The sequence below is a fragment of the Oncorhynchus gorbuscha genome, linkage group LG12 (genome assembly GCF_021184085.1).
Source record: "Oncorhynchus gorbuscha isolate QuinsamMale2020 ecotype Even-year linkage group LG12, OgorEven_v1.0, whole genome shotgun sequence".
Classification (NCBI taxonomy): Eukaryota; Metazoa; Chordata; class Actinopteri; order Salmoniformes; family Salmonidae; genus Oncorhynchus; species Oncorhynchus gorbuscha.
The window spans coordinates 67,138,167-67,153,166 of NC_060184.1; the positions used below are offsets into that span (position 1 = coordinate 67,138,167).

General features: G+C 45.0%; 1 protein-coding gene across 1 annotated transcript in view; it reads right to left on the reverse strand.

The window, feature by feature from the left end:
- Window positions 1-15,000, reverse strand: part of LOC123991270 (TRAF2 and NCK-interacting protein kinase-like) — a 56,522-nt gene that overhangs the window by 40,226 nt on the left and 1,296 nt on the right. The window contains 13 exon segments of the mRNA XM_046292700.1: window positions 1,519-1,605; window positions 2,303-2,419; window positions 2,649-2,847; window positions 2,981-3,047; window positions 3,144-3,319; window positions 3,392-3,470; window positions 3,647-3,701; window positions 3,805-3,935; window positions 4,095-4,185; window positions 4,290-4,400; window positions 4,492-4,617; window positions 4,907-4,963; window positions 10,532-10,597. Of these exon segments, the coding sequence (XP_046148656.1) occupies window positions 1,519-1,605; window positions 2,303-2,419; window positions 2,649-2,847; window positions 2,981-3,047; window positions 3,144-3,319; window positions 3,392-3,470; window positions 3,647-3,701; window positions 3,805-3,935; window positions 4,095-4,185; window positions 4,290-4,400; window positions 4,492-4,617; window positions 4,907-4,963; window positions 10,532-10,597 (1,362 nt within the window).

A 15,000-nucleotide genomic window follows, 5' to 3' on the forward strand; every position in this document is an offset into this window, starting at 1 on the left:
CACACACACACACACACACACACACACACACACACACACACACACACACACACACACACACACACGGTTTACAAGGGGAGGAACGCAACGGCACAATGTTTATGCTGGCGCCACAATAGAGCTATGGGGTTGTTGTGGAGGCTCTACTGAGATGTGGAGTAGAGAGCTATGGGGTTGTTGTGGAGGCTCTACTGAGATATGGAGTAGGAGTAGAGAGCTATGGGGTTGTTGTGGAGGCTCTACTGAGATGTGGAGTAGGAGTAGAGGGCTATGGCGTTGTTGTGGAGGCTACACGGAGATGTGGAGTAGGAGTAGAGAGCTATGGGGTTGTTGTGGAGGCTACACGGAGATGTGGAGTAGGAGTAGAGAGCTATATGGTTGTTGTGGAGGCTACACAGAGATGTTGAGTAGGAGTAGAGAGCTATGGGGTTGTTGTGGAGGCTCTACTGAGATGTGGAGTAGGAGTAGAGAGCTATGGGGTTTTTGTGGAGGCTCTACTGAGATGTGGAGTAGGAGTAGAGGGCTATGGGGTTGTTGTGGAGGCTACACAGAGATGTGGAGTAGGAGTAGAGAGCTATATGGTTGTTGTGGAGGCTACACAGAGATGTTGAGTAGGAGTAGAGAGCTATGGGGTTGTTGTGGAGGCTCTACTGAGATGTGGAGTAGGAGTAGAGCTATGGGGTTTTTGTGGAGGCTCTACTGAGATGTGGAGTAGGAGTAGAGGGCTATGGGGTTGTTGTGGAGGCTACACAGAGATGTGGAGTAGGAGTAGAGAGCTATGGGGTTGTTGTGGAGGCTCTACTGAGATGTGGAGTAGGAGTAGAGAGCTTTGGGGTTGTTGTGGAGGCTCTACTGAGATGTGGAGTAGAGAGCTTTGGGGTTGTTGTGGAGGCTCTACTGAGATGTGGAGTAGGAGTAGAGAGCTTTGGGGTTGTTGTGGAGGCTCTACTGAGATGTGGAGTAGGAGTAGAGAGCTTTGGGGTTGTTGTGGAGGCTCTACTGAGATGTGGAGTAGGAGTAGAGAGCTTTGGGGTTGTTGTGGAGGCTCTACTGAGATGTGGAGTAGGAGTAGAGAGCTTTGGGGTTGTTGTGGAGGCTTCACAGAGATGTGGAGTAGGAGTAGAGAGCTAGATAGCCATGGTGAAGAAGTGGCATGTCTCGAGGAAGAGTTGAGCTCGTCTTCTCATCACCGTCCATGATGAGGCCGTCCTGAACTGCTACTCCCTAGAATAACTATCCTAATCCCATTCCCCATAATATTTTACTAGAAATGCCGTTCATAAATGTTGTAGGTTAAAACTATGTCTTAGACAGTTTTCCAAAGAAGCTTTGCAGTCTGTGCGGTGCGTCCTGCTCAATTATTCAAGTCACCAGCCTCGACTGGTGTTGAACCATGTTATGGCCCCCTAAACTGGGTCTGTTATGGCCCCCTAAAAAGGTCTGGACACACCATTGAGTAAAGGGTTAGCAGTGATAGGCTGAGGACTCAGGGATGAGAGGTCAAGGGTGAGAGGTTACCATCAGTAGGGCCTGCTCCTGAAGTAGTTGTTGCTGTAGAATCTCCAGCTGTCTTTGCTCCTCCTCCAGCTGCCTACGGATATACTCCTAACCAATCACAGGCCAGATGGCCAGAATATCAGCCAATCAGAGCAGTAGGAGAGCAGCCATGTGAGTCATCAGAGCAGTCGGAGGAGGCAGAAATAGAGTGACGTGGAGAGAGGAGGAGAAAGGAGAGAAGAGAAGAGGGACAAAGAAAGAGTGAGAGGTTGTACACAGACAGATTAAGGAGAAGATTTGCTGAAAGAGAGAAAGAACCAGAAGTAAAGATTAAATCCAACATAGAAGAGAGGAGACGTGGTAAGAGGGACAAAAGGGAGAAGAGAGAGAGAGGGTGAGAGAGAGTCTTAGTATTGAATCAAGTGTGTAAGATAAAAAAACAAGATGTTTTAGAGACTGAAATTTACACGGAGTAAAAGAGAAGCGTTAGTGAAACAGAACCATCCGGATCCTTGACCCAGACCCTGACACCTGGCCTGGGACATGTAGCTTCATAACGCCTAAATGTCAGCCTCATGACTGGTCTATGTTAAGTCTATATCTGGACTGCAAAATAGCTCTGACAGAATGGGGTGAATCCTAGTTGATGTGAGTGAGAGTGTGTGTGTGTGTGTGTGTGTGTGAGAGAATGTGTGTGAGTGTGAGTGAAGAGAGAAGAGAGGAGAGAGAGAGAGAGAGAGAGAGAGAGAGAGAGAGAGAGAGAGGAGAGAGTGTGTGCGCACTTGAGTGTTACCTGTGTGTGTACCTGTTCTCTCTCTGCGTGCCTCCTCTCCTCATCTCTCCGTAGTTGTTCCATCTCTTCATAGCGTCTCCTCTGCTCTCTCTCCTGTTGCTTCCTCATCTCACGTTCCCTACGCTGTTGCTGTTGGAGAAAGAGAGAGATGGAGGGAGTGAGAGACAGAAAGAGACAGACAGAGAATGAATGGTGTAGGGTGAGCATCTTTTTATATAGGCTTTCAAAGCTGGCCCCAGATATGTTATCAAGCTGAGCTGTGCTGGAGAATGCAACGTGAACAGAAAGGATCTGAGGCAGCAGAGTAGGGTTCAGGTGTGCATCATAGCTCATGCTGCTCTTCCCAACAGCGCTCTACCTCCTCCAGTCTCCTCCTCTGCTCTTTCTGCTCCTCTATGCGTTTCTGTCGCTCTGCCAACAGGAGGCGCTTGTGTTCCTCGTTCTGCTGTTGCTCCAACTGCTGCCTCCTCAGAGCCTCAGAACGCTCCTTATTGGCCAGCTGCAGCCGCAGGAAGTCCCGCCGCAACGTCGACTCCCCAGGGATGTTGATGATGGAGCTGGACACGGACGAATGAGAGAAGGGATAGGAGAGGGAAGGTTGATGAGCGTAAATCTCATTTGGAAGCAAATACGCATGCACACACCAGCGCATGTATGCACAAGCACAGAAAAAGAACACAAGCACCCTACCTTGGCTCCCCCATGTCCCGTTCCTCCTCCTCTTCCTCACTGCCACTGTACTCATACTCGGTCTCATCTGTAACAGGCGGTTAGAAACACACACATTAAGCAGTTACAAACACACGTCAATGGCCGACACAGTGGGATCTGAGCCCTCTGTTGTATGTCTCACCCCTCTCTCCGCGTTTCTTCTTGGTTCTGTCGATGTGGTCCTTCAGTTGGATGCGGACCTGTCGTTCGTTGGGCAGCTCTCTGATGAAGGGGTGCTTCAACAGCTGCTCTGTATTGGGTCTCTGACCATGACTCTTCACCAAGCAACTCTCAATGAACGACTGGAACTTCTTAGACCTGAACGCACACAGTGATAACATAGTGAATGCTTGTGTGAATGTGTGTGTGTGTGTGTTTTTGGTAACTCACCACTTCTTGGACTTGAGTCTGGGGGCGGGGTTCCTGGGGATCAGGAAGAGAGCCCTCATTGGGTGCATGTCACACAGTGCTGCAGAGAGGAAAAGAAAGTGTTAACACCAGAGCCTTGACACAAACACACAATACCCATCTCAAGATACCCCCAATAACAAACCACAACACCTCCAACCAAGGCACACAACGTCTGATCGTGTCTAATGTCACGGTGTTGTGCCAGCCTGTGTTGTGGTTGGCGCTGGTACTTACGCGGTGCTCCTTCTGCCATCTCTATAGCTGTAATACCCAGAGACCACAGATCACTCTGAGAGAGAGAGAGAGCAAGAAGTTAGTGGGGATGGAGGGGATGACAAGGGAAAATAACCCTGAAACAAACACACTTATATACACACAGTCTGCTAAGGTACCTTGAAGTCGTAGGTGGCCTCAGGGTTTTCGTCGCAGGCGATGACTTCAGGAGCCATCCAATAGGGCGTTCCTATAAACGTGTTCCTCCTCCCCACAGTACGGTCCAACTGAGCACTCACACCGAAGTCCACTGGAACACACACAAGTTTAAACAGTTTGCCTGCCTGTCTGCCTGCATGCATGTCTGCCTGCATGTCTGCCTGCATGTCTGCCTGCATGTCTGCCTGCATGTCTGCCTGCATGTCTGCCTGCATGTCTGCCTGCATGTCTGCCTGCATGTCTGTCTCACCCAATTTGACCTCTGCGTTCTCTGTCAGCAGGACGTTCTGACCCTTGATGTCTCTGTGGATGACCTTGTGTTGGTGGAGATGGGTCAGACCCTAGCAATAGAGAGAGACATAGAGGTTGGTAATTAGAAGACATTATTTCAGTAGGTCTCATTCCAAATGTGTTGATTGCATTAGTTCTAGATAGAGGGTGGTACCCTGAGGATCTCTCTGCAGATGTAGGCAGTCCACTCCTCCTTCAGAGAGTTCCCCTTGGTGTTCTTAATCAGATCGGTCACCGAGCCTGCCCCACAGAACTCCATCACCAACTACAGAGAGACAGAGAGAGACACAGAGAGATGAACACACACCAAACTGAACAGAACTGACAGTCACGCACACATGCAAACACGTACGTACCCATAGCTGGTCGTCGATGCCAGGTGGGTTCTTCTTGACGAAGGCACCGTAATAGGTAGCAATGTTCCGATGGTGGCTGTACTTCTTCAACATGTTGATCTCTGCTTTAATCTCCTCTTCCTCATCCTGGAACACACACACACCTTTTAGTGATACAAACACAGTTGTGAACAATTTGGGATAGCTTTCTTTATATTTGTGTGTGTGTGTGTGTGTGTGTGTGTGTGTGTGTGTGTGTGTGTGTGTGTGTGTGTGTGTGTGTGTGTGTGTGTGTGTGTGTGTGTGTGTGTGTGTGTGTGTGTGTGTGTGTGTGTGTGTGTGTGTGTGTGTGTGTGTGTGTGTGTGTGTGTGTGTGTGTGTGTGTGTGTGTGTGTGTGTGTGTGTGTGTGTGTGTGTGTGTGTGTGTGTGACTTACGCCAGTGACGTCCATAACTTTGATGGCCGCAAGCTGGCCTGTTTTGACATGCCGACCCTGAAAAAGAGAGAGCGAGAGAATCTGAAATAAAATCAGTTTTGCCAACATTACCATCCTGTAATCTGTGTGTTTTGGTCCCAGAGCCACAGGCTGTCGCCCAGCTCTCAGCCTGACCAAGATGGCTGACCGGCCAGCCGGCCAACACAAACGACTGCCTCTGATGTGCATTGTCAAGGCTCCATCTAGATCTGCTGTATATCAGCTGCCAGCAGAAGCAGCTACTTTACACTAGGGAAGTTAAATAATACAAAAAACATCACGTAAGATAAGATGCGGATTGAGTGTTTGCCTTTATAGTGAGGAACAATTCCTACATCACTGCCATAACACAGAAAAACTTCCTCATGGTAGCCTAGCAACAGGCCTGGCACGTTGTTAAGTCACAGGGATTTTTACACTGTGGTCCAGACAGGCAGACATGTGAGCTGGGGTTACAACACACACAAACACCGTAGCTGTTTCCTAGTATTGCATCAGACACACTGAATGTATTTGACAGGCAGAGAAGCTGAACCAAACGGTTAAAAGTCACTCTTCTGTTCTCGACAAGGTGTTGAAAGTGTTCCACAGAGAAGCTGAACCAAACGGTTAAAAGTCACTCTTCTGTTCTCAACAAGGTGTTGAAAGTGTTCCACAGAGAAGCTGACCCAAACTGTTCAAAGTCACTCTTCTGTTCTCGACAAGGTGTTGAAAGTGTTCCACAGAGAAGCTGAACCAAACTGTTCAAAGTCACTCTTCTGTTCTCGACAAGGTGTTGAAAGTGTTCCACAGAGAAGCTGAACCAAACTGTTCAAAGTCACTCTTCTGTTCTCGACAAGGTGTTGAAAGTGTTCCACAGAGAAGCTGAACCAAACTGTTCAAAGTCACTCTTCTGTTCTCAACAAGGTGTTGAAAGTGTTCCACAGAGAAGCTGAACCAAACTGTTCAAAGTCACTCTTCTGTTCTCAACAAGGTGTTGAAAGTGTTCCACAGAGAAGCTGAACCAAACTGTTCAAAGTCACTCTTCTGTTCTCAACAAGGTGTTGAAAGTGTTCCACAGAGAAGCTGAACCAAACTGTTCAAAGTCACTCTTCTGTTCTCAACAAGGTGTTGAAAGTGTTCCACAGAGAAGCTGACCCATGTTGACTTTCACAGTTGTGTCAAGTTGGCTGGATGTCCTTAGGGTGGTGGACCAATCTTGATACACATGGGGAAGTGTAGAGTGTGAAAAACCCAACAACCGGTGCGCCTGGCACCTATTTCCATACCCCCGTTCAAAGGCACAATCTTTTGTCTTGCCCATTCACCCTCTGAATGGCACACATACACAATCCATGTCTGAATTGTCTCAAGGCTTAAAAATCCTTCTTTAACCAGTCTCCTCCCCTTCATCTACACTGATTGAAGTGGATATTACAAGTGAAATGAATAAGGTATCACCTGGATTTACCTGGTCAGTCAATATCATGGAAAGAGCATGTGTTCCTAATGTTTTGTACACTCAGTGTATAAAACAGATAAAATAATACTTGAATCAATAGACATCGAAATGGAAGAAACATAATTGAACTGTATAGAGTGGTAATGTGTGTGTGTGTGTGTGTGTGTGTGTGTGTGTGTGTGTGTGTGTGTGTGTGTGTGTGTGTGTGTGTGTGTGTGTGTGTGTGTGTGTGTGTGTGTGTGTGTGTGTGTGTGTGTGTGTGTGTGTGTGTGTGTGTGTGTGTGTGTGTGTGTGTGTGTGTGTGTGTGTGTGTGTGTGTGTGTGAAAGAAAAGGACAGAATACTCCCTTTATCGGTGTCCTGAGGCATAAAAACACTCATTGGTTCAGACATGCCTCGCATTCCTGATCTGTTGGAGTACTTTAACTCTACTGATTAGACCCAACACACGAGAGACCGAGAGACACAGACAGAGACAAAAACAGAGACCAAGACAGACAGACATGGAGACATGGTGAGAGAGGAAGAGAGAAAGGACTGAAGGGGCTATGAGACCTACCAATTTGTCTTCCAGTGAAAAGATAGGTAACATGGAAACAAATAGGCCTACAGCTTCACACAAACCTACCCATCTCTGCCTGACAAACAGTGTGCAACAGACTCCCTGTTCAGCCAACCCTGGCTGCAATCTCACAAGTTAGCTTACAACAAGTGCATCAGAGCGATTTGACCCAAAACAGCCACTGGCAGAGAAAGCAAGTGCTTTTGGGGCAGCAGGTAGCCTTGTGGTTAGAGCGTTGGGCCAGTAACCAGCAGGTAGCCTTGTGGTTAGAGCGTTGGGCCAGTAACCAGCAGGTAGCCTTGTGGTTAGAGCGTTGGGCCAGTAACCAGCAGGTAGCCTTGTGGTTAGAGCTTTGGGCCAGTAACCAGCAGGTAGCCTTGTGGTTAGAGCGTTGGGCCAGTAACCAGCAGGTAGTCTTGTGGTTAGAGCGTTGGGCCAGTAACCAGCAGGTAGCCTTGTGGTTAGAGCGTTGGGCCAGTAACCAGCAGGTAGCCTTGTGGTTAGAGCGTTGGGCCAGTAACCAGCAGGTAGCCTTGTGGTTAGAGCGTTGGGCCAGTAACCAGCAGGTAGCCTTGTGGTTAGAGCGTTGGGCCAGTAACCAGCAGGTAGCCTTGTGGTTAGAGCGTTGGGCCAGTAACCAGCAGGTAGCCTTGTGGTTAGAGCGTTGGGCCAGTAACCAGCAGGTAGCCTTGTGGTTAGAGCGTTGGGCCAGTAACCAGCAGGTAGCCTTGTGGTTAGAGCGTTGGGCCAGTAACCGAAAGGTTGCAAGATCGAATCCCCGAGCTGACAAGGTAAAAAACAGTCGTTCTGCCCCTGAACAAGGCAGTTTCCACTGTTCCTAGGCCATCATTGTAAATAAGAATTTGTTCTTAACTGACTTGCCTAGTTAAATAAAGGCACACATTTTTTTAAAGTGCAACCGAGTGCATCGATACCTGGGCCCTGTCCAAAAACAACCCCTAGCACCAAACCCATTGTTTCTTGGAGATTGAAGAGGTAAGAAGTACTAGCTACACTTTGTGTTTTCAGATCTACACAAGTGCTTGGGTTTAGGGGCCAGGAGTTGATTCTCAATCGGGCCCTGAAGTGAAAAACATGTCGACAAATAAAACTCATCAGCTCTCAGCTCCTCACTGTTAAGCTCTAACAGGTCAGTGGAAGGTGGCACCACAACGTTCGTAAACCCACAGGTGCAACATCACAACACTTCCGGGAATGTTTGCAAAGCAGACAAAACAGTGGTTTGGGGTTTGAGAAGTCAATGAGAGAAGTCAAAAATTCTTCGTTAAGTTAATCATTTTCTCGATTGCCACACTCCAAAATATACAGCAAATTTGTATGTACACTACTGGTCAAAAGTATTACACTTTTTTGGTTAATATACATGATTCCATATGTGTTTTTTAATAGTTTTGATGTCTTCACTATTATTCTACAATGGAGAAAATAGTCAAATACAGAAAAACCCTGGAATAAGTAGGTGTTCTAAAACTTTTGACCAGTAGTGTACACGTGTGTGGGTTTGCATAGTCATTGACAATATGAGGAAGATGAGGAAGATGAGGAAAATGCAAGCAAACACACATACAGACACACACAGCACTGCCATGGTCATGTTGGGGCTTGATCCAGGTACTGCAGGTAAGATCATGTTGTGTAACGACCTGCCTGTAATGAGCCTCTCATCTCACCCAGCAAGACTAAAGGCTGTCAAAACACACACACAAGAAATAGCAGAACCCGCTTCTGCGGTTATCTCTTATATTATTCAACCGTGTGTGTGTGCAGGCTGTGTGTGCCAGTATAAGGCTGCAGGACAGACAGCTCAACATGTTGACGTGAGACGACCGTTAGACCAGATAACGTGCTTCTACTAGAGGTCGGCGTGGCCGATTAATTAGGGCCGATTTCAAGTTTTCATAACAATCGGTAATCTGCATTTTTGGATGCCGATTATGGCCGATTACATTGCAATCCACGTGGAGACCACCTGTTACAAGAGTGCAGCAAGGAGCCATGGTAAGTTGCTAGCTAGCATTAAACTTACCTTATAAAAAAAAAATCAATCTTAACATAATCTCTAGTTAACTACACATGGTTGATGATATTACTCGTTTAACTAGCTTGACCTGCGTTGCAAATAATCAATGCGTTGCCTGTTAATTTATCATCGAATCCCAGCCTACTTCGCCAAACAGGTGATGATTTAACAAGCGCATTCCCGAAAAAAGCACAATCGTTGCACCAATGTACCTAACCATAAACACCAGTGACTTTCTTAAAATCAATACAGAAGTATATATTTTTAAACCTGCATCTTTAGTTAAAAGAAATTCATGTTAGCAGGCAATATTAACTAGGGAAATTGTGTCACTTCTCTTGCGTTCAGTGCAAGCAGAGTCAGGGTATATGCAGCAGTTTGGGTATATGCAGCAGTCAGGGTATATGCAGCAGTCAGGGTATATGCAGCAGTTTGGGCCGCCTGGCTCATTGCGAACTGTGTGAAGACCATTTCTTCCTAACAAAGATCGTAATTAATTTGTCAGAATATTACATAATTATGACATAACATTGAAGGTTGTGCAATGTAACAGCAATATTTAGACTTAGGGTTGTCACCCGTTCAACAAAATATGGAACAGTTCCGTATTTCACTGAAAGAATAAATGTTTTGTTTTAAAAGTGATAGTTTCCGGATTTGACCATATTAATGACCTTAGGCTCGCATTTCTGTGTCTTTATTATAATTAAGTCTATGATTTGATATTTGATAGAGCAGTTTGACTGAGCGGTGGTAGACAGCAGCAGGCTCGTAAGCATTCATTCAAACAGCACTTTCCTGCATTTGCCAACAGATCTTGTAATGCTTGAAGCACAGCGCTGTTTATGACTTCAAGCCTATCAAGTCTAACTCCAAAGATCTGGCTGGCAATACTAAAGTGCCTATTAGAACATGCAGTATTCAAAGGTATATGAAATACAAATGGTATAGAGAGAAATAGTCCTATAATAACTACAACCTAAAACTTCTTACCTGGGAATATTGAAGACTGATGTTAAAAGGACCCACCAGCTTTCATATGTTCTCATGGTCTGAGCAAGGAACTTAAACGTTAGCTCTTTTACATGGCACATATTGCACTTTTACTTTCTTCTCCAACATGGTGTTTTTTGCATTATTTAAACCAAATTGAACATCTTCCAATATTTATTTGAGACTAAATTGAATTTTATTTATGTATTATATTAAGTTAAAATAAGTGTTCATTCAGTATTGTTGTAATTGTCATTATTACAAATATATATATTTTTAAAAATCAACCAATTAATCGCTATCAGCTTTTTTTTGGTCCTCCAATACTCTGTATCGGCTTTGAAAAATCATAATCGGTCGACATCTAGTTTCTACGGACGAACTTAGCTAGCCAACATTGCCATAACGTCGCCTACAAGTGGGATCAGGGATTTCTATTGGAAAGCAGTTTGTGCCTATCTTCATACTATACTGTCTTTGGTGACAGAGCCCAAGTGGGAGGAGTCCTCGGACACGCTGTAGGTTGAGTGTGGTGAGGGGTGTGTCTTACCTTGTAGACCTGCCCGTAGGTTCCATTTCCCACCAACTCCACTAGCTCAAATATACCAGCAGGGTCCTGGAGGGAGCAGAGAGCGGGAGAGTAGGAGTGAGGGAAGAGAGAAGAGAGAATAGTTAGTCAAGCATTGAAACTCTTTACTCAAGAATTCAGATCCTGTGGAATCTGACCCCCCCCACACACACACAGTAAGAGCACACACACACACAGTCGGACTTGAGATCTATAGCGCTACACTGTGACTACATAGGCTCATAGAGGGTTTGTGTATGTGAAAGCGAGAGCGGGGAAGAGAGCAAGAGAGAGAGATTGAGAGAGATAGGGGCAGAGCAGGGAATAGTGGAGCTGAAAAATCAGCCACTTAATCCCAGGTGGGATTTTATTCAAGGTCAAACAGAAGCACTTCTAAACCTAGAACACTGCTCTAGAGACAGGTTGACATCTACACACAACCTTTCTGTCTTTTAACTGGCACCACCACGCACATAGATGTCTCCTCACACGTGTGTGTGAGAAAGGAGAAAGCATTGGAGTCATGGCTTGGCGTGAGTGTGTGTGCCTATGCGTGTGTATGTGTGCGTTAATAGCAATGTCAATATGAATATTGTGCAAATTTTCTTGCTTCATACCACTCAAGTTATGAGGGTGTCTGGAAGTTGATTAATGTATTAGTCTCCTCATCTAATCTTTGATCTCTAAATGGCCCTTGATATAAACAACTCTCAGAGAGTGAAGCCACTAACCCCCTAGTCACTAACCCCTCGAGATGAGAGCATTAGATATTAAACCATAAATATGAGATTATGGGTGCTATTAACGGCTGGCGTTAAGGCGGCGCTAGTATCAAACGCACGTTAGTTTACAATTTCGCATTTTCTAGCCCTATGCCAGGTTTGTTAATTTACCTGTCTTATATCAGCTTACATTGAAACGCAATGTGCTTCACAGAAATTTTTTTTTAAAAATATAAATACAAATATTTACTACACAACAAACATAATAGGACAAAATACTAAAGAAAAACAATATAAACTGAACGAACCCTAAGGAAAACCAAGCGAAAAAGGTGTGTTTTAAGATCTCTTTTAAATATGTCCAGTTTCGGCCTCCCTCAGGTTCACTGGCAGGTTATTACAGAGGCTGGGGGCATAGTAACTAAAGGCTGTCTCTCCATTCCTCTTGGTCCTAGGCTTTGGGAAAGTTAAAAGGCCAGTGTCAGAAGTCCTGAGGGACCTACTGTGTACATAACTTAAAAGTATGTCTGATATGAGGAAACTTAAAATCAATTCTAAAACTAACAGACAGCCAGTGCAGAGACATTAAAACCGGTGTAATGTGTTCTCTCCGTCTGGTCTTGGTCAGTTTTTTAAATATTTTTATTTCACCTTTGTTTAACCAGGTAGGCTAGTTGAGAACAAGTTCTCATTGGCAACTGCGACCTGGCCAAGATAAAGCATAGCAGTGTGAACAGACAACACAGAGTTACACATGGAGTAAACAATTAACAAGTCAGTAACACAGTAGAAAAAAAAGAGAGAGTCTATATACATTGTGTGCAAAAGGCATGAGGAGGTAGGTGAATAATTACAATTTAGCAGATTAACACTGGAGTGATAAAGGATCAGATGATCATGTACAGGTAGAGATATTGGTGTGCAAAAGAGCAGAAAAGTAAATAAATAAAAACAGTATGGGGATGAGGTAGGTGAAAATGGGTGGGCTATTTACCAATAGACTATGTACAGCTGCAGCGATCGGTTAGCTGCTCAGATAGCAGATGTTTGAAGTTGGTGAGGGAGATAAAAGCCTCGAACTTCAGCGATTTTTGCAATTCGTTCCAGTCACAGGCAGCAGAGAACTGGAACGAAAGGCGGCCAAATGAGGTGTTGGCTTTAGGGATGATCAGTGAGATACACCTGCTGGAGCGCGTGCTACGGGTGGGTGTTGCCATCGTGACCAGGGAACTGAGATAAGGCGGAGCTTTACCTAGCATGGACTTGTAGATGACCTGGAGCCAGTGGGTCTGGCGACGAATATGTAGCGAGGGCCAGCCGACTAGAGCATACAACACCAACAAAGCCAACACCTAATTTGGCCGCCTTTCCTTCCAGTTCTCTGCTGCCAGTGACTGGAACGAATTGCAAAAATCGCTGAAGTTGGAGACTTATTTCCCTCACCAACTTTAAACATCAACTATTTGAGCAGCTAACCGATCGCTGCAGCTGTACATAGTCCATCTGTAAATAGCCCACCCAATCTATCTACTTCATCCCCATACTGTTTTTATTTATTTACTTTTCTGCACTTTTGCACACCAGTATCTCTACTTGCACATCATCATCTGCTCATTTATCACTCCAGTGTTAATCTGCAAAATTGTAACTATTCGCTCCTATGGCCTAGGTATTGCCTACCTCCTCATGCTTTCGCACACACTGTATATAGAGTTTGTTTTCTACAGTGTCATTGATTTGTTTATTGTGTTGTTGGCTTGTTTATTGTTGACATGTGTAACTCTCTGTTGTTGTCTGTGTCACACTGCTTTGCTATATTTTGGCCAGGTCGCAGTTGCAAATGAGAACTTGTTCTCAACTAGACTACCTGGTTAAATAAAGGTGACATTTAAAAAATGTATATATATATATATAAATAAAATTGTCCGATTAATCGGTATCAGCTTTTTTTTTGGGTCCTCCAATAATCGGTGTCGGTGTTGAAAAATCATAATCGGTCGACCTCTAATTCAGAGTTATGAAGTTATGAAAACAGGTTGTTTTGCAAATGTTGAACTTATAATATGGCTGCTAATACTTAGTATACAGTCCAAGTATACAGTATACGATATTCTTGCAGAAAAATGTAATAAGAATGTCTCCTTCACCATTTGCCCAAATGTACCTGAGGACTTAACAAAGTATTGTAGTTCACTCATACTTCAAATTATCCATCTGAAACTTTGCACATACACCGCTGCCATCTTGTGGACACTATCAGAATTACAACCAGAGTGCTGGATAGCATTTCAAAGATGGTGGTAGAAAAAGACGTTGTTTTTTTCTTTGTATTTTCTTCTACCAGATCTATTGTGTTATATTCTCCTACATTCAATTCACATTTCCACAAACTTCAAAGTGTTTCCTTTCAAATGGTACCAAGAATATGCATATCCTTGCTTCAGGGCCTGAACTACAGGCAGTTAGATTTGTGTATGTCATTTAGGCAAAAATTGGGGGAAAAGGGGGCTATAGCTAAGAAGTTGTAACACCTGCCCGCTTAACCCAGCTGCATCAATGCGTTGAAGAAAACCCTGTTTAACTGCCGACCAAAGTCAGCCTGCAGGCACCTGGCCCGCCACAAGGACTTCCGGTCACGGCCGGTTGTGAACCAGCCTGGTATCAAACCCGGGTCTGTATTGACACCTCAAGTACTGCGATGCAGTGCTTTAGACAGCTCGGTCACTCGGGAGGGCAATGCTGTGCTTTCTGATAACACTACTAAGGGGTAATATATATAAACTCAACTGGTTGAATGGAGACTGGCCGGAAATTGCTAAGATCTGAAGACTCTAGATAACTTTTCTTCAGAACAGGTTTCATCATAGCCGTTTTTAGTGCAGAGGGAAAGTGCCTGTGAAAAGTGATTAATTAATCAATCAAATGTATTTATAAATCCCTTTTAACATCAGCCAATGTCACAAAGTGATATACAGAAACCCAGCCTAAAACCCCAAACAACAAGCAGATATAGAAGCACGGTGGCTAGGAAAAACTCCCTAGAAAGGCCAGAACCTAGGAAGAAACCTAGAGAGGAAACAGGCTCTGAGGGGTGGCCAGTCCTCTTCTGGCTGTGCCGGGTGGAGATTATAGCAGTACATGGCCAAGATGTTCAAACGTTCATAGACAACCAGCAAGGTCTGATAATAATAATAGCAGGCAGTTCTTCAGATATGCAATTAAAAACAGTTTTGAAGGAGGTGGTGGGGATAGGATTGAGAAGGCAGGTAGAAGGCTTAAGTTGTGAAATCACTTTCCTGAGCATGTCGATGTCAACCAGGGAAAATAACTCCATAGTGCCTTTGCGTGGTTGTCTAGGGCTTCTCATCAGGTCTTGCTTAACATCCCTGGTCTAGGGGAAGTGAGACCGACCAGGAAGAGTAAATGCCCATCTATCATGGGTAGTGTGCACAACACTGAAATCCTCCCTAGCTTTCTGCCTCTCTGTGACCTCATTTCCAGTCGCACCGCAGACTCTGGACATGAGCCCAGAGAGAGAGAGGCCAGGTGTGTGTGTGTGTGTGTGTGTGTGTGTGTGTGTGTGTGTGTGTGTGTGTGTGTGTGTGTGTGTGTGTGTGTGTGTGTGTGTGTGTGTAATAACTGTCACACATCTATCAGAGGTAGATGGAGAAGATAGAGAGATAACTAGTGAGGGAGACAGGCGGGAGAAAGAGAGAGCTCTGCAAATTG